Raw genomic sequence first — 24,501 nt, forward strand, 5'->3', positions numbered from 1 at the left:
GTCACCTCCGTCATGTCCTCTCTCGCAGATCAGCCCACTTCGGCAGCACTGCGCTCTGATTGGACGATGGGTTCGCACGTCAGCTGCTGATTGGATTTCCCACGGGTCAATCACGGGCTAATGTTAATGACGTCGATCGTACGCTGGGTATGCTGTTTCGCCTGGGTGGACAGTATAGTTACTTCAACATTATGGAATAAAATGCCGTGGATCGATGTAAATAGAGACGTGGCTTCAGCGTAATTTATTAATACTTCTTAATTAAGACAGGTCACCTCTGGAGCGGGCGGTGGCTGGCACATTTTCGCTTTTTATCAGCAATATTTCAGGGTAAGTGGAGTGATACATTTCCTTCCTGCGTCTTTTTTCCTCGCACAGGGGCAGACTTGCTTGGTTTATTTTCTTAAATATAGCAAATACTCAAACTGCACGGCGCAGATTTATATCACACTTAAGCACAGTCTGCATTAGAATACGAAACGTCCTTAATGTGATTTAAAGTAGTGCGTGCTGTAGCTCGCGTAGCCGAGTAATATGGAGAGGGTAAGGAAGGTAATGGCTGTCCGTCGGACTCGAAACAAGAAAAATGTGAAATGGCCCGTGTGGTGAAGCTCGTCCTCTGTTCCGTACAGCTTCCCCGGTTATGGTGCCTTAAAGTAGTGCCTTTGTTCTGGTAAAATTGGGGCTAAATATTTGGTAACAGTCTCAGCTCCCAGCCTGTCAGATTAGATCCTGTAGGGTACCTGTCTGTCTGTCGTCAGTGGGCCTAGTTCGCCTCCATCTGTCACCATGTTTAGAGGATACAGCTGAGTCCTGTTCCCACTTTGTTAAAAAAAAATGTCGTGTTAACATCTTGTGGACTCCACATACCAGATCCACATGGTCGCTAATGTTAGTCTGGTGGTATTTTGAAGAAAACAGACTAGCTGCACATGTACCAGAGGTATTATATTGCTGTGTGGATATAATGATAGTGTTTTCCTGCACTTCTGAAGTTCCAGTGTGTGGTGACCTGCTGATATTTTGATGTTGCTCCAGTTTTGATTTTTGAAAACTGTTAATAATGCTAATGGCAAATGCCAAGTGTGAAGTGTGTGACCTTATTTTCTGTAAGTCTAATTGTTTTCTTTAACATGAAGCTGCTTTAATATTAACCCTAGTCACCCAAATTGTGGCACTGATTTTGGTTTTGAAGTGAGTGAGCTCAGGTTGATCTCACATCTAGTACAGTCCAGGTAGGACAGTCGTGCTGATTGTGAGCATAGATGACACATTTCATCTTCATTTTTACCAACAACATCTTCTTATATTTTATTTTAATTTGGCACAAAGTTACTCTTCTTTAAAAGTTAAAATTAGAACTGCAGGTCATAAACTGTAGTCTTATTGTCTGAAAAGCAGAAGTCCTATTTCTCTACTGGTCTCACTGGAAAATCAACATATTGGTTGCCCAAAACCTTTACCTGTTTTATTAAAATGCCAAAGATAACAGTGTTATTGAATTTTTCAGTTCCTTTGGGTAGGACTTTGAGTTGACAGAACTGTGAATGGTTGCCAAGATGAACAAAATTATACTAAGGTTTTCTCAAAGTCAACAGTTCCATCAGACAGATCTTGCATCTCAAACTGCATCATCTGCAGTGTGGAACACTTTCAGGTGATCTCTTGAAACGTGTACCAATCTCAGCAAAAGTTTGTATGTTGTGTGGGGGTAAGCAGAGCTCGCATGTGGCCTGATGGAAAATAACTCGGTAATTATTGTGAGAATTATTTCAAACATTTTTCAAGCAAAAATAGACTCATGGTTCTCTGATTTCAGCTCCTCAAATATAAGGATATATATATTTTTATATATAGGCGTCATGTATATATTGTGATGTGTTGTGTTTTGGGAATTGTTAAACAATCAACTTGTTAGGAGTGTAGTCCTTTTAGACAACATAAATACATTATTCTTTATTTAATGTTCCTCTTTGTTTAAAGGTGGTGCAGAGTCACAAGATTACATGTGTGCGAATCGATCCTGTCCATCTTAGGGAGCAGTGACTGAGCCATAAAGGCCGTCCTAAACCCTTGTCTCAGAGCTGTGGATGGGCTAACCCCACTGCAAGCCATGTTTGAGGCGCCAGCCATTTATCTGAGGGCCTTGGCACATTTCATTGGCTAGTGCATAATCCGCTAAAGGTCACTGCCACTAATTACACTACTCCAAAACAGACAGATGCCTACCCTGAACTTTATTGCACTCTCTTTCATCAGAAGAATATTCAAGGGTTGCATAATCATCACTTGGATGATTTGAATAATATGTGTGGTTCATTTTTTTTACAGGAGTGACCAAATGCCTGTCTTCTGAAGATAATGAGGCATACCTGGTCCTGCTAAGAGCCATTCATTTGCCGTAGCACCATTATACTCTTCAGTGTAGTGGTTTTGCGTCTGTCTGCAGATTGACTTGTTTAGATTGATGTGTTTTCTTCTTCTTTTGAGCTCCTGTATGTCACAGAGTGAGCTTGGTTTGACTGGATGCAGGGCTCAGTTTTAGCCAAGCGGCGACCTCATTATCTTGGCGTCCAACCAGTCCTCCGGCCAGCTCCTAATTGAGCCATCAGCGCCTTAAGGGGGAAGAGGAGGGATGAGCGTGTCAATTACAGTAATGAGGGGCAGCCATACAGAGGGCAGTCAGGGAGAGGGAGGCTAGACAGAAGCCTTGCAGTGTAGCCCCATTCTGCTCTGTTCACGGCTAATCAAAGATAATATTGTAGCCTGACAGTGCCAGAGTTAGTAGAGTCCATAGGGAAGAGCATTTTTTTATTATTTTCCCCTGTAGCAGTGGGATATTTCTACACGTCTTGTTGTGGTAATTGTTTATAGTTGGTGCCTTACAATTACAGCTAATGAATGATCTACAGTGATGCACAGATTTCATTTCTAAAAAGCTTCACCTTGGCACAGCACAAACTACGTAATAGAATATGATGTTAGTTTTGCAGGCTATCCAAATGAGTTAATGGTCTGTATGCAATGTTCAGGTTTTAGACTGATAAACCCGAAAACACACACAAAAAAAAAAACATTTGAAAACATTACAATGGCCTCTGGGAGATTGTGACCGATTTAGATCTAGATAAGACATTGTTTATGTGAAATGTCAAAAAGTGAAAAATGCCAATCATGACTGTACAATGCCTAAAATTAGATCTTCAGATAGCTTACATTTAACCCTGCTTTGTGTCGATCTTATGTTTTAGCCCAACACAAAGTCCAAAAAAAAAACTTTATTCAGTTTACACTTATGTGACAAAGAAAAGCACCAAATCCTATTTTAGAAGCTGCAACCTGACAATGCATGTGACAATGTGAACAAGCATTTTTCTTAAAAAATTACTTTCTTAAAATAGTTGCCGATAGTTCTGTCATTAAGTTAAACTAATTGTTCAGCTCTAGTTGCAGCCCTTATTGTCGCACTAACCCGCAATGTTTCCAACCAACCACAGTTTATCAGTGAGTGTGTGAAAACTACAGATGCGCCAATCCAACTTTTTTTTCCCCTTTCAACTCGATGCAGAGTAACACTCTGATGCCGGTTTTCTGTTTTTCTCTAAATTAATATCTGTGTGCCTGACTGAATTAAAGTTGTTTTTATATAAGGTAACATCAGTTCAGGGATTGTTGTGGTGCTAAAAACTGCACTGACAGCCCAATGTGACTGAAAAGTGAAAACACTATAATAACACTATATAATGATGTTGACAAGGAATCCATATTTACTGCTCATAGGTCAACCCCTGGCTGACAACCAGTCCAATTAATAATTGGTGTATTGATGCTAAAATAAGTGCATTGAATCAGTGAAAACTATTTGGTAAGCAGGCAGAACCAGAACAGTCTAAATGATTATTAAAAATAATGGATAAATGGTTGGAAAACTCACCTGGTGCCATTCAAAGTGATAGTAGGTCAAATGCAAACTTGACCTAGAATAATTTAAAAAAAAGAGAGAGAGAGAGACCAAACCCAAGGTATTTGACCCTGTCTGATAAACCTGAGGGGGAAAGTTGGTTTTAAAGTTTTAAAGCACCTACTGCTGTTTGAACCTGATCACCAACAGTGTTAGGCTGCAGTATTTTTGGAGCCGTTATATGCTGCAACTGACGTAATATATGGCACAGATAAATTACACAGAGATTTTTAGAGTTGAATCTAATATGCTGGATTTTATTACAACTTCTGATTAATTCTCAAGCTGGACACTCTGAAGTGTTGAAATGTGGTTTGTGGAAGCCTCATGTGCACTCCAGTGGCGTTTTCATTTTTTCCGTCTGTCCTAACAACGATCCCACAGGAAAGCATAGATGCGGAAGGTCAAGACTGGAGGGAAAACTTAACACAATTGCCACAGGCTGAGCCTTTTGTGTAGGAAGAGGAATATATTTTTATTGGTAATGTAATTTCTAGGTGTAGCTTTGGTTTATTAAAAAGATCCGATGATGTAGACAGTGTGAAATGATGGTAGAACTAGTTTGTTGTCAGTTGTCACTCTTTCATCCGCATAATTAACACACTTTACTGTGAGTTTGTACTACAGCTGTGAGACTGGAATACATTTTGCTTTGGGATCCATTTGCAGTCACCGTCTCATTTTCACTCTGAGGTGTGGTTGCTATTTCAAACCAGACTCTATTCCTCTCCTTCGCTTAACAACTTTAATCACACACATATCAAACAACTGAAACAAACTGATAATAATAATATTGTCAAGCATCCAATCAAATTCATTTGCTTTTAGAAAACAGTTACAGTTTCATACCAGATATTTGCTTTATAGTGGTGTAAAACAAAGAAACACTGCAAAGTATCAGTGTAGAGGCTGCATCAAGACAATGGTTAAAACACTGACTTTACTAAATTACTAAAGGTTTGATCTAATGCACTAACCTGAATGCATTGTATATCTTATAACAAAAATTCAGAAACAAATCTTTTGCGTGCACTGTCCTAATGTTGAAGATGTTAGACTTGACATAACTGACCAAAGAGAGGGTGATAAACCACTGTTCCTGCGATATATTCATTTCTAAATATTACTGTATGCTGTTTATGAATATTAAATCTGAATATGTTTTTAAATTATAACTTATAATTGCCTCTTACATACAGGCGGGAAAATGACTATATATTTATACGCACACACACAGGGAGAGGGAGTTTTTCTCTTGACCGAGAGTGACCATTTTCATCTCCAGCTTGTTCAGAGGTGGCAGAGTTCTCAAGGCTTTCTTATTCATTAGCTTTCATTTCTTATTCATGACTCTCAGATTGCACATAAAAGATGAAGAGGAGGTTTTCAACATATGGCTAATATACAGACTGCGATTCAAGCTGCACACAAAGAGGACAAACCAACCTCCAGCGCAGCCTACAGAGATGCATTAAGTTCCTATAGTCATTCATTTTCACTGCTCTAGTGCAATGTTTGAGTCAAAGAAACACTTGTACTGTGATGATATCCATGAATTAGATTGTTGCTCACATTTTCTTCTTCCTCAATCAAAAGTGCTTTTATTTGTTTGGCCAGTTTAGCTCAGGAGAAACATTCACACAGCTTTGAGAGCAGCCTTGACTTGTACTGTTGCTACTGCAGTTATCTATCCATCCATCCATCCATCTATCTTCTTCCGCTTATCCGGGGCCGGGTCGCGGGGGCAGTAGCCTAAGCAGGGATACCCAGACTTCCTTTTCCCTGGACGCTTCCTCCAGCTCTTCCGGGGGGACACCGAGGTGTTCCCATGCCAGCCGAGAGACATAGTCCCTCCAGCGTGTCCTGAGTCTTCCCCGGGGCCTCCTCCCAGTGGGACATGCCCGGAACACCTCCCCAGGGAGGCACCCAGAGGAGGCATCCGGAACAGATGCCCGAGCCACCTCAGCTGGCTCCTCTCGATGTGGAGGAGCAGTGGCTCTACTCCGAGCTCCTCCCGGGTGACCGAGCTCCTCACCCTATCTCTTAAGGGAGTGCCCTCCCACCCTGCGGAGGAAGCTCATTTCAGCCGCTTGTATCTGAGACCTTGTCCTTTTGTCCTTTCGGTCATGATTTCCATTAATAGTCTCAGCTACCTGTATGGAGTCCTGTCCACTGACATCCTTCTCATGGAAACCTGCTGTGATATTTTCCTTCAGTGAGAAACATTGATTGTTGACTGAATAGCCCTAAAGGGGCTGACACATTATGTTTGTGGAAAGGCATGTGGGCTGTTTTCTTTTACGCTTTCTGATGACTCAACATTGAAGTCTTTGTTCCAGTGATTTTTGTTTTACCATTGATTGATTATTTTTGTCATTTTGTAATAATTTAGGCTATGAAATAAATCATAACCACTGCTTATCACAGTCTACCAGAGCTCAATTTAAATGTTGATTTTATTTATATATATATATATATGTTATACAAGTAGCATCATTTACATTAGCATCTTTTCTATTATCTTTGACTTACTTGCACTGATACTCAATAACCTACAGTGACAAACTGAAAAAAAAAATTTTGAAATTTTTGCAAATTTATGAAACTCGAAAATTGAAATCTGAAAGAGTTCAGACCCCTAATGCCATGCTTTGTGGAAGCCTCTTGTGAACCAGTTACAGTTTTGAGTCTTAGTGGTTAAATAGCTAAAAGCCTTGCACACCTGCATTTGGGGAGTTTATCTTCCTGGCAGATCCTCTGAGGCTCCGTGAGATTGGACGGGAACCATCTGTGAACTGCCGTCTTCAGGTCTCTCCACACATGTTCTGTGGGGTTTAAGTCTGGGATTTGGCTCAGGTACTCAAAGAGACTCAGAGACTTTTCCTGAAGACCATGTCTTGACTGTATACTTTCGTGTCATTCGTGGGCTAAAAGGTGAAATTGTACCCCAGTCTCAGGTCTCATGCATTCTGGAGCAGGCTTTCTTCAAGGAGTTCCATGTATTTGGTTGAGTCTATCCTTCCTTCATTTCTGACCAGCCTCCCTCTTCATCCAGTGTTGCTTAATTGTCAGCATGATGCTAGCTAGGTGACCATATGTAAAGTAAATTTTCATTTTAATCTTGTAGACTCAGGTAACTACTTTTTTTTTTTTTTTTTTTGCTTGTCTGCACAGTGCTCTACAAGAACCTGAATCCAACCCATCTGTCCATCTATCTATTATTTTATTCTGGAACATTCAGGGTCATGGGGGGCTAGAGCCACTCGCAGCTGACGCTGGGCGAGAGGTTGGGTACACCCTGGACAGATTGGCAGACTATCACAGGCCTGACACATAGAGACAGACAAACAATATTGAGTCACCAATTAACCTAACCTCAAACTGTAGGTCTTTGAACTGTGGGACGAAGCTGAAGTACTTCCAGAGAACATGCAGACTCCACACACACTCCAGAGACTGAATGGGATTCAAACCCAAAAGCTTCTTGCAGTGAAGGGACAGTACTCACTGTTGTGCCATCAGGCTACAATCCTGAAGTGAAAATGAGAATGTCTCATTTAAATCATTAATCAAGTAAAAATCAACTGTGACATCTTGCTGTTTAATGATGATGAATGATTATTAAACTGGTATCAAACTGATAGAAATATTTCATGGCTTTAAACAGCTTTGGACAGTGAGTGGCTGAATTTTACCTTTGATTCTGTTACAAAGCGTTAATATATACCTTAATCGTGCTTTTTTATTTCTTTATGAATACATTATCATGAGCTGTTCTCCCTCACACTGTTGACGTTTGTGTGAGGATTATATATATGATATTTGAATTGCCTTTTTCTCTCTCTGTCTTATGTAGGAGAGGAGTGACGTCCTCACCCCAGCAGCTGCAGGGAAGTTTGTCACTTTTGTCCCTGTTGAACCAGTGATGAACTGAGGACCTCCTCCATTTCTCAACCTCACGCATTTCTGCAGCACCCTCTCTTCTTTCGCGCTGCTCATCAGTAAAAGGCGTCAACCACGTTGTCTCACCACACCTCGGCAGAGAAATGTCTGTGTGCGTGTATCCTCAGATGCACGACTGTGTCTGACTGTTTTTTGGGCTGAAATAAGTGATCGTAGGCTGCACTTCATCTCTCACCCTCCGAGAAACACTTACTCTACTTGACTGCAACGTTTGTCTCAACTGCAAAGAATCATGGGTAGGAAAAAGATTCAGATCCAGCGGATCACAGACGAAAGGAACAAGCAGGTGAGTGTTAATGTATCTTTCTTAGTCAGTCTTTTTTTTTTTTTTTTACCTCAGCCTAAATACAGTGCATCCATTGCATCAGGTTTTAAAAACTAAAACAAAAAACCAAACTAAAAAGTCTTCACTGAATGTCTGGTTTCAAAACACGTGTTTGTAATCCTGAGTCACATGCCTCGTAATATAAATCAAAATATTGCAAGACGTTTGTCAGAATTTCAGTCTGATTATTACCACTGCTATTAAAAAACTTCAGATAATACTCAGCCCTACCACAGTATTAGTTATGGCAGATTTTTTTATACTCAACAATCTTCTACAATGATTTTAAAATATCCTGTCTGTCCGCAAGGTGGGTTTGTACTGTGACTGTTCTTGAGCTGTAAGTTGTATCACACAATCTCCTAAATATGTTTTCAAATGTACTTTTTTTCATCCATGTTCATTTTGATTTTGTTTAGAATTTTTTTTGTTGTCAAAGTGAACTATTTGCTCAATGCACCAATGTGTATTAGTATTAAAGAAAATACCACATATTTCCATGGTATGCTGACTTAGGGCTGCTAAAATTAATTTTATTGATTAACTCAGAGTAATGTTCCCTCTGAGACTTAAACAAATCTTGTTATAAGTAGTGTCACGTTTCTGTGATTACTAATCTACACACCTCTGGGCAATACAGTGTCAAAATTGATGCAGCACTTAATGCTGTGAATATATATATATATATATAAAATAGTCCCCTATAATATAGATTTTCTCTAGGTGTCAGGTAATGGCTGCTCTCCTGTTGATTTAGCGTTATGCCTGTGGCACTGTCCCATTCCAATATTGTGCTTGTCTGAAGTGGAAGTATTCAAGTACTCTAAAACACAGTGTCATCAAGAATTTGCCTTTTTTCTGTTCCATTTGTTTTCTCCTTTTTTCTACACTGCATGACTCTGACACCCGACTTCACAGCCGGGATGGTGTTGGGTGGGTGATGGATCTGTCATCTGCCAGAGCGCTTTGTGTCGCTGCTGAGAGCTTCATTTTTGTCACAGCACAGAGTATTTTGCTTCATATTCTCACTCCCCACATTTTTTGTTAATATCTAACCATATTGTCGTGTGGCAGTTTTTTTTCCCACATGTAGCCATACAGATCCCAATTATAAAATGCTGCACTGATTGGTTTGTTTTGTATAAATTCATAATCACAGTTAGGTATACTGCGGCTCCACTAAGGTTTGTCCTCTTCTTCTTGACTGAGATCCTTCTTGTTTGCTCAGTCCGGCCAGATGAGTAATTGTACAAAAATGTTAATTTGGTATTTTTAGGGTACTTTCCCCCGTTATCACTGGTTCTCTGAGCCACCAAGAAATGTTTTGGAGTTTTAAATTGAATTCCATCCTCTCACAGCTCTGATTCTTAACTTTGCAGACAGATTTTGGGATCTTTCTTTCAATAAATACTGATCATCTTCCAGTTTAAATTATTAAACTGATCAAAACTAGACTTCAGTCAAATTATTACATGGACCACATCTAGTGATGGTAGGAACAGCAGGGCTGAGAGAAGTTAGTCATCAGTCCTTGTTGCTTTTAAAATTTTGTCCTTGCTTTTTGTTTTAAATAGTTCGCATTTAAGCTTAAAAAACTGCTTAATATTAGAGAATTGAGTCCAAAAATAATGTAAACAACTGGAAACTTTTATGAGCAGCTCCTTTGCATATAAATGGCTGTACTGCCAGAAAGGCTGTTCAGTGAGAATAATATATAATGATCAGTTTTTCCTTATTGATTGAAAGCAAGAGTTAGAGATTGAAGAATATGTTTTTACTGGAATACTAATAACTATGAGTCATAAAAATCCACAAACACCACTCCACTGTGTTTCAGTGACTGGAGAGCTAAAGAGCCTGCAAAATACTAATGTTGGATGTTACTTGATGATTCTGCCAGTAATATGAGTGCACACATTTCATTCTCCATTGGGAAAACTGAAAGATATTGAAATGTGATCACGGAACGTTCTACAAAGGACGAGGTTTAAAAAAAAATTGAGTTTTTGATTTTAAAAAACAATGTATGGCAGTTTTTCAAAACATTTTTTTTTTTGGGTTCTTTTACCACCCTCTTCCCATTTTCCTGTTACCATCTTTCTCTTAGGTGACATTCACAAAGCGAAAGTTTGGCTTGATGAAAAAAGCCTACGAGCTGAGCGTATTGTGCGACTGTGAGATTGCCCTGATCATCTTCAACCATGCAAACAAGCTGTTCCAGTATGCCAGCACTGACATGGACAAGGTCTTGCTCAAATACACAGAGTACAACGAGCCTCACGAGAGCCGGACCAATGCAGACATTATTGAGGTAAACCCATTACATTAGCAGGGTTTGTGGAACCAAAGTACCAACTTTCTGTAAATCCTAGTTTGGCCATGTTTATAACTTCAGGGAAGCTGAACCCTAAAACAGAGCTGAGATGCCAAACCAATATATGGATGACAACTGAGAACTTGCTTAACTAAAACTGATCCAGTGAGGACAGAAAAATAGAACAATAGAACCAGCACCGGAAACAGTGATAGATTGTCCTTCTAATATTGTGTATATTTTATAAAAACTGTGAAATCCTCAGAACTGGCTGGTTTTGCACTATTCTCAGTCATCACCTTTTTAATTTACTTCACAGACTTTGAGAAAGAAAGGCTTCAATGGTTGTGACAGTCCAGAGCCAGATGGTGAGGACTCCATTGACCAAAGTCCCCTAAATGATGACAAGTACCGTAAGAGCACAGAGGACCTAGATGTTCTCTTCAAACGCTATGGAGTAAGTTTTGTAACTTGCATTTGATAATTAATGCTCTGATATTTTTCATTTACTATTTGTTCTGCTTCTGACGACTTCTTGGTCAAACATGCTTCTGTCAATATTCAGCATTTGGCCACTGATGTTAAGTTCTTCAAACCAGTTATTTTACATTTGTTTCACTGGGGTGTTTTTGCAGAAGGCTCTACTTAAACCTCAATATGCTGATGACACTCCCCTGTATAATTTCAGTTAAATCAAACTGACCCAGTGGCATTAAATTATTACTGTGCTTTTATGTCAAGAGACATCCTTCAGCAAAATATAGAAAAATTAAAGATATTTTAGAGAAAGTGAGTTGTGAGAATATGGTGGTCCAGTTAGGTGTAGGCTGAGAGAAAACCAATGTTTATTTTTCACAACTTGCCCCCAAGAGTCTTCAGTTATCGCAGCTTTAAAGGCAAAAACCATATGTAGGTGATACAGGAGTTTTTAAACAATTAAAACTTAAAGTAAAATTGTCTCTTTCCATTTTGCAGCAGTCAGCAGCTCCGCCCCAGACTTTCTCCATGCCAGTTACAGTCCAGGCATCCAATCAAAGCACACTGCAATTCAGTAACCCTGGCAACGCACTGGTAACTACCTCCTATGTAACCTCATCATCGCTCACGGATACCCACCTCCTGTCGCCACAGCAACCGGCTCTTCAGAGAAACACGGTGTCTCCTGGGTTGCCACAGCGACCAGCCAGTGCAGGTAAGTGAGTGATATTCTGCTGAGCTTGGCAAGACTGAAGTCACCTGAAGTCTGAAGTCACTTAATAAACATCAGCAGCAACAGCCTGAAAACCACCTCTGTTCAGCGTCCTCCTGAAAGATGTCAGTAAAGCTTCAAAATAAAATTTGACGCTTTATTTCAGTAATTTTCAATCATGTTTCTTATGTTTACCTCCTCAGGAATTACATAATAATGATTGTATCAGTATCAAGTGTTAGTCAGTGTTGTTAGATAATCACAGAGCTACAGTTGATAGTGATGTGTGTAGCTCCTTATCATTATGTGTAATGAGCTGTTTAATTCCTTGGGGAGTAGTGTACATTCCTCTGCTTTGGACTAATCTACTGTGTGTGGCATTTGCTGCACTTCTCTTTAGACTTTTTTTTAATTACTAGTTTATAGCTGTAACAAACACATATTCAACCCTGAACATCTGGAATCAATAACTGTGGTTTACAATTACCTTAAAATGTATTTATTTATTTTCCCCAATATAATAAGGGCATGCTCTAGAGAGTACAATAAAGAGTAAGAGTGAAAATAAAAATTTGAAGAAAAAAATAGTAGTAGTTGAAATAATAAAATGTCATAAATAAATTTGCACTGACAATTTCAGCTAAAACACAAAATTTGTTGCTACTTCATTGCCTTATTTCTTAGATGACCTGCAATGATTAGTCGATTAGACAGAAAATAATTGTTTTAAAAAATAAATAAATGTTTAAGCCATTTTTTAAGAAAAACATGTTTATAACCTGTGAAATATAAATATTTCCATTTGTCTCACAGTGAAATTAATAGATTTAAGCTTCTGAGACCTTACCACAAATATGAAAATGTGGAGCCTTTTTTTTATTGATTTTATCTTTAATCAATAGGTGCCCTTCTTGGAGGTGACCTGAATAATTCAAATGGAGGATGCCCAAGTCCAGTTCGTGAGTACCATAACATTTGTTCAAAAACTGAGCTGGCTTTATCCTTTTAGCTATTTTTTTCTTCACCGAATGCTCTTCTGGTCTGTATTCATCATAAAGCCTTTCCATCCTCTTCTCTCCTCCTCTGCACCATCATGATTGTGCCTTGCAGGGATCAGAGGATGTTACAGTGCTCAGAGCACATCAACACAAATGCACCCATTCCTTTTAGTTATTTTTTAATGTTCACATATTATGATATTTAGAGGAAAAGTGATATATAGTTTTGTGGTTTTCAGAAATGTAGAGCTTCAAAGAAGAGATTGCATAAGATTTTAGCAGAAGGATAAATATGAATCTGTCTTGATAACCTGTCTCTAAGACAAACAGGTTCTCTCATCTATTTAAGTCTCAGATACGATGATGACGTTGAAGACGTTGGCTTTTCAACACTGACATGGTTTTTAAATCAGAGACTCAGAATAGAAGAGAAACCTTTCGAGAATTGACTCAATGCTGAGTGTGAACACTGTTGGTACCCTGCAGCCTGCATTCACCTGTTTGATTTTCCTATTGATTTCTCTCCATTCGCACCTCTATCTCCCCACAGCTAATGGATACACCAGTGCCAGGGCCTCCCCAGGCCTCCTCACAGTTTCCAACGGCAACAGTCTGGGGAAAGTAGTTCCAGCCAAGTCTCCACCCCCACCTCCCAGCCCCCAGATGGTCAACAGCCGCAAGCCAGACCTCCGAGTCATCACCTCACAGGGCGGAAAGAGCCTCATGCAGATGGTGAGCTTAACCAAACTGAACCTGAGCTTTCTGGATGCTTTTAGTTAACATTTGTAACCTTGAAAGAATAACACTATATATGGTGTGATTCTTCTAACCACAATTGAAAAGCTTAATTAAGAGGAACTGTTTAAAACTAAGGATAACAACTCAAAAGACATAAAGGATTCTGAAAACTAGAAGATTTGTTCAGTAACATGACACAGAAATTATTTTTATTTTATTTCAGAAATGCATACTTTCCATGGTAAAAATGAGCAGATGGAAAATTACACAAAAGCACAGGGAATTTATATTTATGTATCAAGTTAAATTCACGAATTAGATTAAAGATAAACATTGTGTCAGAGGGTGTTTGCTGTCATTTCTTATGTTTTTAGTAGAGACCCAATTTGAAGTCCAACATCTCATTATTTACTCTGGCAAAGTTACTAAATTCTTGGATGAATCAGCGAACTCCCACTGACATACTGGTGAGATTTCTCATAAGTGAATATTTTCATAACTGTCTTTGAACTCAAGACAAACCCACATTTGCTTTAGCCACATCTCACAGTGTATGCTAACCACCGACAGTTGTAAGTCATTGATGGAAGTTCATTATTGAGCTTAGAAAGTACTTCATAAAAATCATCTGCCTTAAAGGTAAATTTCATTGCTGTCCCGGAGCTTTTGTTCATATCTTACACTCTTCAGCAAGCAGAGGTTGACTACTTGTCATGAATTGCAGATGTACACATTCTGATTTTTCTGAGCATTTTGAAATTCACAAAAGAGTTTATGTAGTATGTGAAGCATGTCGCCTGTAGTGAAAAACCAAAGGAAACTTGCCAGCTACAGCAACTGGCAGAGAAAGTTTACAGCTGGCTGGTGAGTTAGCTTCTAAATGCTCCACCATAAACCCAAATGGTTTCCCTCAGGAGTTGATGGAGAATTCAAACAGACCTAAAAGAGTAGATACTGAACGTGCATCCATCAGGTGGACAGAGGACCGACTCCAAATTAATGCTAATGCTGTTACATGCTTGATCTTTAATTAGGCAACTGTTTTCTAACAGTCCCAAAACTTAACTATATTGTGGGTTTATATACTTCTTATCCCTGTTTGCTTCAAAATTTAAAGCTTATTTGTGATTATTAAAACAGTACAGAATTACTGAAGAGGCATGTGATTCAATCAAAAGCTCCAGGAACAGCTGTAGCTCCTCTGACTGTAGGCCTGACACATTTAACAGCATACATGGCTTTTTAATGGTAAGTGTTGCTTAATAACCAGTAAGATCAATAAGGTAGTCTCTCATATTGCAGTAAGAAGTTTTGTTTTCATATTTTTCGATGACTTTATTCACTTTTAGTTACAAACCTGAAACCAGAGTTGTAACCCTCTTTGTTACCACCCTTTGCAGACAGAGGATGAGCTGGAATTGGTAAACGAGGTGATTTTTCCCACGCCAGTCACTCGCATGAGTCGATGGTTATCTACAGTCCGGCCATTACTAGCATGGTTACAATACTGTACAGGAGTTTCTTATTGTTTTGGTCTTGCTCCACTGACATTTCTTGGGTGGTTCCCACCTGACTGCATGTGGTTCAGCGCTCATGGTTGTGTTGTTGAAGCATTTTTGTAGTGTTGGGATCATGAACTTCTGTGTGAGAATCTAGAAAACTGTGTGTGTAGAGAGGTTCATAGTAGAAAAGCAGAATTGTCAGTGAGTGATCTTGTCAGTTTTGAACCAGGCCCATTTTCTTCATCATATGATACCACTGAAGCATGGGAGTCTTTTCACTTTGCATTGTGGTGCGAGGCGCCGCAAAGCATGTTCCCTTTTCACTGACACTCACACTGACTCTCATTCTCACCTTCCGCCAAAATTGTCAATTAGAGTTGTTAAAAAAAAAAAAAAAAAAAAACTAACTGGAATTACATTAAAGGCATTTCTCTGTTCTTCCTCAGTCACATCCCTAAATTTAGCTCCAAAGAAAGAAAAAAAAAAACCCAACAACTTTGTAGTGTTTCATATTTCAGGATTTTTTTTTTTTTTTTTGCCTTCGTGAAGCTTGTATTTTAATTTGAAACCAGATGATAAATGGCAAAACAAATTGTGAATTGATCAATTGACAGAAAACTGTCAAATATTATCTAGTTCTCAAATGTGGGGATTATAATTTATAAAAATTCTATATTTATTAAAGTAACATAGAAAATGAAAGCACAACTTACTAATTGGACACTTATCATATAAAATTTGATTTTAAGATTGATTTTAAGAATTTACTCAGAGAGAAGGATGGTTTCTGCAGCTAGTGCCTAGTGATTGTCATTCCCCCTCTTTTACAATTCCACTCAACGCTGACAGGCAAGAATCTCATTTTCCAGAGGACAGTGATTCATTTTCATCACTCTCACCCTGCCGCCCTCCTCACTTCTTCACAAAGGCAGTTAATTGAATCTGGCCTCTCTCTCCGGTCTATCTCCCCTCTCTCTGTGTAAATTCGCTGTTGCAGCCATAACTCTGGCTGAATGTTTTCTCTCAGAATGATCAGTCTCACAAAACTGAAGAGTAATTCCAGAGCAGAATTATTGGATCTTTGGACCTTTTATTTTTTGAATTAGATGTGTTTAACTATGATACAGTTCACCTGAAACGGACTCTGGTGATGTGCTTCTTCAAAGATTTGCACCTTTCATTGTAGGTATATAACAATAAAACCCTCATGGTAGCAGTTTCACAGATGGTAGCAGCACGTTTGTTGTGCCTGTTAGAAAAACGGAATATTTTGTTAGCAGGTTTGAACCCCATTAGCTTTCTCCTAAAGTGAATGGTTAAAGAGTAAAATGTATGTGTTACCACAAACCTCTGAATGCTAACAACTAGGCTTTTACTGACATCCACTGGAGAAATACAAGATTAGCTGCACATTAAGCAAAAAGTCACACCTTCTCTTGGTCACAATCTACTTAAGAATAGCACAATTATAATTTACTTTATCAAATGGTTTATTTAGAAATGCTGTCGATCTCAGGAAAGTAGTGCTGCAACTACTGCATGTACAGTAGATACTATTACTACTGAAATGATTAATCAAATGAATCATATAATAGGCACATAGAGGACAGTAAAACAGTTGAGATGTATTGCTGGGACTGTTTATGAGAGATTTTAGCATAATTATATAAACCGCAAAAACTTAATTGAAACACTGAATTTGAGTGGAATGCACCTTTTTTTTTAAAAAAAAAAAAAAGAAAAGGAAGCCTGAAGCGCATCTAACTGAGGGTTGAATAAATTGCCTTTAATGTAATACATCTACAGCACCTCTGGCTCACTCAAAACAAGGAATCAGTTTTTGATGCATGTCATCAAGAACCTCCTGATAGTAAATCCACATGACTTTGAGATTTACTTGCCTCACTATGTCATTATGAGTCCAGCCACATGCACATTTTCATTCCCAGCATGTCAGATTTTTAGCTTTAGGCCACATGTGGAGGTGCCTCGTTTCTGCTGTGACTAACATGTTGTCGTCCTCTCTGGCAGAACGCCCAGCGGCTGGCAGCCGGAGCCCAGGTGGCACAAACCCTCACCACACCAGTGGTCTCTGTAGCCACACCAAGCCTCCTGGCACAGGGGCTGCCCTTCTCCGCCATGCCCACAGCATACAACACAGGTGAACTAAACATACTGGGGGAGTTCAGGGAGCCAAAATATGATATTACACCAAAAGAGAGAAGGAGAAAGCCAGAGCAGCCTCGAACAAGAACCAATATATTCTGTTCCCTCCATTGTTCAGTAAATGTAGAACAGAGTGAAATCTGTTTCCTCGGTAACAAAACAGAGAAAATAAGTTTTTGTTGTGACCTTTGTATCCTGCGTCCTCTCTCAGAGTACCAGCTGACCAGTGCAGACATAACTGCTTTACATGCTTTGGCATCCCCTGGTGGGTTGTTGCCAACCAGTGTGTCCACATGGCAACAGCAGCAGGCTGTTTCCCAGCAACCACAGCAGCAGCAACAGCAACAACAGCAGCAGCAGCAGCAGCAGCAACAGCAACAGCAACTCAGTCTTGCATCACTCAGCAACTTGGTGTAAGTCCTTTCTTTATTTTCTCATTGGCGCTGCGACTCTAACGTAATCTGGTTTCCAAAAACGTCCTCCATCCCCAGTGTCGGGGCTGATGGTGATGGCAGGATGGAGATGTTTCTGCTAAACAGCTCGGTGTAATCACTTTCAGTTTAGTGATAACTTTATAAATGCTGAAATTATTAACCACTGCCCCTCTCAGGCAGCTTGCATGATATCCATACCATGACCTTATATGCAAGCAACTCATTCCTTTTTTAGTGATTTGGTCTCTCACCAGCATCTCACCATCTCAGCCTCTTCATAACATCAGTCTGAACATAGTTCAGTTTTTTAAGCTCTCCAGAAAAATGACACTGTGCAGTGTTTAGAGGGAGGACAAGAGAGAACTGACCCTATCTCTCTTTGCACATTTTACTGTGCTGTAATTTCATTTGAAATTAATATTTTAATAGAGTAATACTGTGTAACACAGTAACCTAGAGCTGGTCTTAAGGATTTTGCAGTAATATCAGATCGTTACAAATTTATTTTGCAGTGACAAATCAACATATTTGAACTTGCGTATCAAAAAACATTTTTACACACAAGGCATTTTAAAACCTTTAAGGTCATGTTTACACAGACCAAAAAAAGACTTAAAGGATTTCTCCTGAAAGTCTAAGCTGTAATGTCAGCTTGGCCTAGGTGCAGCCTGTACCGTCTGCCTCAGTGGCTCCAAACTACTGCACAGAGGCTTTTGACAGCTAATAAATGGTCTGCGTTATGAGTCACATCCTCATGTTGTTTAGACATATCTACAGTTACACGCAGGCTGTTGCTTTCTGACTTGGTGACTTGTTACTTTGACCATGTATAAATGTGTATTAATGGCAACTTTCAGTTTTGTTGTCTAACTGTATAGAAACAAGAAACAAATGGCATTCAATTCAAGGAACTGTTCCTTTAAAGTTTGGTTGCACTGCGAACACCAATGTTTAATTGTAAGACAAAGGTTATTAGACATCAGATATCAGTGGCATAAAGGATCTGTTTGAGCTGAGCGCTGCAGGGTTCGGGTGGGTTTTTGGTAGCATGAACACCAGATCCTTGAAGTGTGTTCTCTCCTCTTGTCCACAGCATGTGGGGCGTGGACAAACAGAGCAGCGAGCTGTCTAGCCAGGTGTCCAGTCTGGCTGCCAATCTGAGGTGAACAGCCACTATTAGTGTGTGCGTGTGTGTAATGTCATGACCTTGTCTGTTATATATAAAGGGCTTCTATCTAAAACAGACTGCATGGAGTATATACTGTCTTAAAGGCACAGCAGGCCTTTTAGTATATTTTTATTAGGGCAAACAAATGGTCTTGTTGTATTTTAGATTTTTATTTGACTAGTAGCACAAATAAAGCAGAAAGTTGATGCTTTTTCTGCAGTAAATTGAGAAAAGCATAAATATTAAGATTAATGTGCTCCAAAATTAGAAACTGTGTAAATATCAAACCACAAACCACATGACTTGTATGTTTTTCAATCTTTATCTTGATGGGAACCTTAATGGGAAAACATCTGTATTTCTGCTGCTGTTTTGGATATTTACAGTGTCTGAGGCAGATTTTTCTCAGTAAGACTAATAGTTAATTTAACTATAAGTTAATGCCTAACTCAAGTGGCTTAATAGAAGCAAAAAACAGTCCTGACTGACATTTATTTTTGCGTGATAAATCATGTTTATGGATTTTTAACTGTGCTGGAACAAAAGTTCATTGATTTAGGGTCTTTGTGTTTCTGATGCTGCAACATTATTAACATTATTGCCGTTGTTAAAGAAACCTTGCTTGCAATAATGTTTCACACTTCTCTCCACACGTCTCTTAATCCACCTCTTCCCTTCGGTTTGGGCTCCAACGTTTTGTTTTCTCCCCACAGTGTTGGCTCTCCGTCCAACCTGCTCTTGGGTAGAGATGAGTGGTTGGGCCGGTACTGTATCATACTTCCTTTTTCCTGTGTGTCTGTGCGCTTTTGGCTGGCTCCCCCCTAAGCATGTCTGGTGCTGTCTGCAGTCAAACAGGAAAGAGACGTAGTTCCGGTTTCCGCCATGTTCTCTTAACCCGAGATTATTTTTGTTTATCATGTGTAGTTTCTCCACATCATTGCTGACTCACTGCGAACCACCCTGTCACACAAATCATTTCATGCTTCCTGGGCTGTTTTGTTGGTCTTTTGGGAGCAGTGGGGTTGTTGCTTTGAAAAGGCTCCGAATTGACTGAATTGTTGAATAATCGAGTGTGGCTTTTCCTGTTGGTGCTGTGCCTTGTAATGTGGGTTTTTGTCTTCGTTTCTTATATGCATTTGTCAAGCTGCTAATCATTTGTGTTGTTTTTCTTGCTTTTCCTCTTTGTTCTGTCCCTTATCATCCATTTTCTTCCTCTCTCTGTTGTCCATGACCCTGTTCTCAGGCCTGTCACCCATATACCTCAAGGCGCCATGCTGACCGTCAACACAAACTCCAGCGTCAGCATTAAATCAGAGCCTGTCTCGCCCGGCCGGGATCGGAGCACCCCTTGTCCTCCTCCCTCCTCCACCACACCATCCTTGAACTCAGGAGGAACCATCCTGACTGCTCCGCCGCAGTACCCTGGCTCCCTGCTGTGCCTGGAGCCCCCGACTGGCCGCTCACCTGCAGACAGCGTGAGCAGCAATGCCAGCTCCTTCGAAGGCAGCGATCGTGATGACGCCACTGCAGCTGGCAGCGGTGGCGGTGGAGGAGGAGGTGGTGGCGGCGGCGGCGGCAGTACAACTGGCGCTGCGCGTTCCGCGGGCCAGTCTGTGCCGCCTGACTTCGGCTCGTCGGCCGAGCTCCTCAGGGCGTCGAACGAACCCGAGCAGGAGGGAGGAAACGTCAAACGCATGAGATTGGACACCTGGGTCACATAGAGACGCCAGCACCACCTCGTGGCACCCCCAGGAAGTTTTGGTGACACTTATACACCCACCACACACCCACACTCATCCTTACACCCCCACTGCCCTGACCCCACTGCCATGTGACACTATCATCACACATCTGCCTCTGCCCAAAATTGTACAACTCAGCTGCGTCTCACAGACTAATGAGGCTTTGCCAACAACAAAAAAAACATAAAAAAATAAAACAGATCTTTGGGGATCACGTTCTGAGTGATGGGAGGATGGTTTACTGCGCAGCTGGATTTTTTTTTTTTTATCCCAGGTAGGCCCCTTGAATAGGGGGACAGTAGATATTTAAAGCCTTCTTGCTTGAAAGAACTCCCATATAATGGTTTCTTTTGGTAGGAATAAGGTGTTGACCCTTTTTCGATATGACAAAACCATAAAAACATTTAACTTTCACATGGTTTCTGCATCACCCTCATGTATTTACATTGAGCTCTGCTACATTGTTCACAGTGTGATTGGTGGCTTGTCAACATTATGGGACGTCTGCTGTATGACTCGCCACCTCCCTGCTCTTTGAAATCCAGTGTCATTTGGATTGTATGCTGTCCATTCTTCCATGAGTCACTTCCAAACTGCACTATTGGAAATAACTTTATCTGGACATGTTTGAGGACTAAGCACTTATCTGGCACTGAACAAACAGACTCAAACAGGCTGTTCTAGGTAAGGATACCTAACCAAGAATCTGACTTTCTGCTGCCACAGTTACCAACCTCGTACACCCACAGGCATGTCCGAGCCCTCAGGAGGCCCTCTGCAGCTGTGGAGTCGAGCACCTTGCCAGAGTGCCAATATCAACCTCTCATCAATTAAAAAAAAAAAAGAAAAAAAAAAAAAAAAAGCCAAATTCCTCTTACACGCGGTGCAGGGACGCTAAGAAATTATCACTAGCACTATCATGGAAAATGACAAGAACTAGAAACTGTCGATGCTTTTCAGGCTTTGAATTTGTCGTCAGTCTCTCCTCAGACTGGGTGCTCCTCCCGTCCACTCACCTCATCTCCTCTGGAACATGGATGGAAATTGTTGCACCAGAAATCCAGCCAGTCAGTTAGCTTATTAGCAGGAGTAGATGCCATCCAGTTAAAAGCCTAGGATGAGTTTTTTGACCCCGTCGTGGCTTTTTTGGGTAGGGAAGTATTTGGTTCTCTAAGTCCAAGTGTTCTTTATCTGTTGGTATTCTAAAAATCTGTTTTAAAGGTCTGTTTGTGGTCCAGAAGTAGAAATTCTGACTTTGTATAAAAATCACTCCTTATACAGAAGCTTTGATGTCCTCTCTAGCTCTCTCTAGCTCTTTGCTGTGTTTCAAAACGTGAAAGGAAAAATACATTTTCTATATTTCTACCGCTTCAGTTGGCGACAAAGTAAAATAGCTTTTCAGCTTCGACGACGTGTATGTACATATGAATATATTTGCATAGACTTTGCTAGGTATCCCTAAAAACAAGCAATGTGTTGATTCTCAGTGGATCTGTTTGCATATATGAGTGTGAATTTGATATGTTTCGAGCTACGGTGCAGGGGTTACGCCACACTAAGAAGTGCTGGTGGATCAGACTTGTTTCAGTAAACCTATTGTATGCTAGTGTTGATGGTGTGTGCACTTTCTGTCCCTCACTCACAGAGGCCTGCTTGGTTGTGGTGTCGTCATATTCTCTCTTACCACACATTTTTATAACCCACAAAGTAAAATTGTCCATCTTGACATCAAATCATTATTATTAGGACATTGCTGTTCGCTTATAGTGTAGTTAAGAGATAAAAATCACTTAGTTATAAATATTTTTGATTGATAGAATCATGTAAACTTTTTTCCACATTAAGCAGACACAGATTATGCCTTTTTCACATTGACATTAAGTGAAGAAATTGGCTACCCAGTGCTGTGTTTGTGTTTACTTGTATGTTTTCTAGCACAAATTAGTTGTCTGATCCATTTCACGTTTGTGTATGAGTGTGTGTACACGGGTTGTTTATAGTCTACAAATAGAAAGGGGTTTTGTGATTGCTTGTTTTTTTTTTTTTTGTTTGTTTTTTTTTCCCTTGAGAGCAGTTTGGAGTGCAGACTGGCTTGTCAGCTGCTGTTTGCTGACTGTTATCTACTTAAACAATCCCACACTTTCAGGCGGCTGCCGTGTGAATTGTTTCTGTTTGGTGAGATTTCGCAGCACACAGTGCAGAGTGTGAAACCAGTGTCTGACGCCATTGCCGGGTTAGTGGTGAGTGTCCAGAACAAACATCCCCGTGCTGTGTGACATTTTCACGAAGGATGGCGCATGTCTGCCACCAGCATTGTTGTTTTCCATCATCAGGCCATTTTTTTTAATTCAACATTGATGTGCGTAGCTTTTCACTCTGCTACTTTCAGGTTAATACTGTTTTGCCTCTTTCAATAAGCCCTGGTCCTTGGAACTGTTTAAATGATAGTTGGCATTTTGGGGAAACTTATTCATTTTCTTACCCAGAATGAGAGTCATTCATGTGTGTAGTACATTTTAAGCTAAATCCAGCAGTCGTTGGTTAGCAGGAAAAACCTAGCCTGGCTCTGACTAAATGCTAATAAAAATCCATCTAATCAGCATCTCCAGAAATAACATTCATGTTTGAATTTGACAAATGTTAGTGTCATCATCCGTCCACACTGATCTGATGTTGCAGGTGGAATAACAGGTTTCCCTGACATTGTCATTGCAACATAAAGCTATGAAAGACTTGTTAGTGTCTTGCCAAGTAAAAGGGCCACACATAGGCCCTGTAACACCACAAACTAGCATTTCTACACCTTAGCTTTATTTTTAGGAATTAAAGAAATAAGATGTAACAGTTTTAACTTTAGAGGTGCTGGTAAGATTTTTTTTTTTTTTATGCCTGTGCAGAGCTAAGCTAGCTGTTATCCTGTTTTTTATTGTCTTTATGCTAAGCTAACCAGCTAACCAAAGCCTCACATTAAGTGGGCAGACACGAGGGTGGTAGCAATCTTCTAATCTAAACTCTCAGCAATTAAGTGAATAAGTACTTTCCGAAACGTCAATTACTTTAAGTACTGGTGAGCTCAGCTGGTGAGCAGTGCCAGCTAACGCTGTTATTTCCATTTTTCAGTGGAGAGGCTTTGGGTTTGTGGGCTCTGATGGTTGACTGAAATGTGACACCACACTTCAGCATCCTGCCTCTCGCAGGTTTGTTCATGTACAAAAAGGTTCTCTGTCCAATCTAGCAGTGTAGTCACGAGACAATCTATATGAGAAATGAAAACCTGCACCTGTTACTTGTTGTGTACAATGTTTTTTAGAATCTCACTATTTTTGGATTAATTTGTGCTGGTGACAGTTCCATTGTCTATTATTATAATGATATTATTATGGAGCTTTTATTTTATTGCTATTTTGTGTAGGATAGCCAACTGTTTTTATTTTCTCTCGTATATTTTATCTTCCTTATCATAAACATAGTACTGGTTTCCTTTGTTGAAACAATTGCAGAAAATTGCACGATCGGTTTTTGTGGTATTAGCAAATGCAATGAAGGAAATACCAGTTAAATGCTGCAATTTTAATTAAGATATAGAATATATTTATAAAAATGGGAAACAACGGAAATTAGTAATTCATGAAATTTGAAAATGTAAATGCATGGGAAACAGGTAACAAAACTTATGTTGCATACAGTAATGATAAAGGACATGCATCACAAATGAGTTTTGAAACAACTCAGAATAATGTAGCATATGAAATACTAAAGATGAAATTTATAGCTAATATATTGTGCTGAGCTAGTCTGCTTTGGGTTTTTGTTGTAAAGAAAATATTTCGTTTTGTTTTTTTTTTGAGAATGATATACAATTTGTGTATATTTTCATATACAAAGTATGCACTGATATGTTATTGAAATTCTATACCGCTTTTACAAAAAAAGTGTTTGTTGTACCAAAGTATCCAAGTCCCTTGAATCCTTATCCTTTTTGCGTATGTTTTACCATATTT

General features: G+C 39.7%; 1 protein-coding gene and 1 long non-coding RNA gene across 6 annotated transcripts; one reads left to right on the top strand and one right to left on the bottom strand.

The window, feature by feature from the left end:
• Positions 1-139: 139 nt before the first annotated feature.
• Positions 140-24,418, top strand: LOC113125929 (myocyte-specific enhancer factor 2D homolog). 5 transcript variants are annotated; one of them, XM_026299600.1, is made up of 13 exons: positions 140-330; positions 7,818-8,210; positions 10,357-10,560; positions 10,883-11,020; positions 11,539-11,755; positions 12,655-12,711; positions 13,301-13,482; positions 14,889-14,918; positions 17,022-17,151; positions 17,368-17,569; positions 18,684-18,752; positions 19,472-19,522; positions 20,002-24,418. In XM_026299600.1, the coding sequence occupies exons 2-13, from the start codon at positions 8,157-8,159 to the stop codon at positions 20,477-20,479; spliced, it is 1,812 nt and encodes a 603-aa protein (XP_026155385.1). In that variant the 5' UTR covers positions 140-330; positions 7,818-8,156; the 3' UTR covers positions 20,480-24,418. The 5 variants fall into 5 exon arrangements, with proteins under 5 accessions (XP_026155385.1, XP_026155387.1, XP_026155386.1 ...); XM_026299602.1 differs by lacking the exon at positions 19,472-19,522; XM_026299601.1 differs by lacking the exon at positions 14,889-14,918.
• LOC113125936 (uncharacterized) lies at positions 1,814-4,077 on the bottom strand. The gene is made up of 2 exons (XR_003295216.1): positions 3,935-4,077; positions 1,814-2,615 (listed from the first exon to the last, which is right to left on the bottom strand). It is a non-coding gene; the product is annotated as an uncharacterized LOC113125936 (long non-coding RNA).
• Positions 24,419-24,501: the final 83 nt, after the last annotated feature.

Source organism: Mastacembelus armatus, chromosome 11, assembly GCF_900324485.2.
Source record: "Mastacembelus armatus chromosome 11, fMasArm1.2, whole genome shotgun sequence".
Taxonomy (NCBI): Eukaryota; Metazoa; Chordata; class Actinopteri; order Synbranchiformes; family Mastacembelidae; genus Mastacembelus; species Mastacembelus armatus.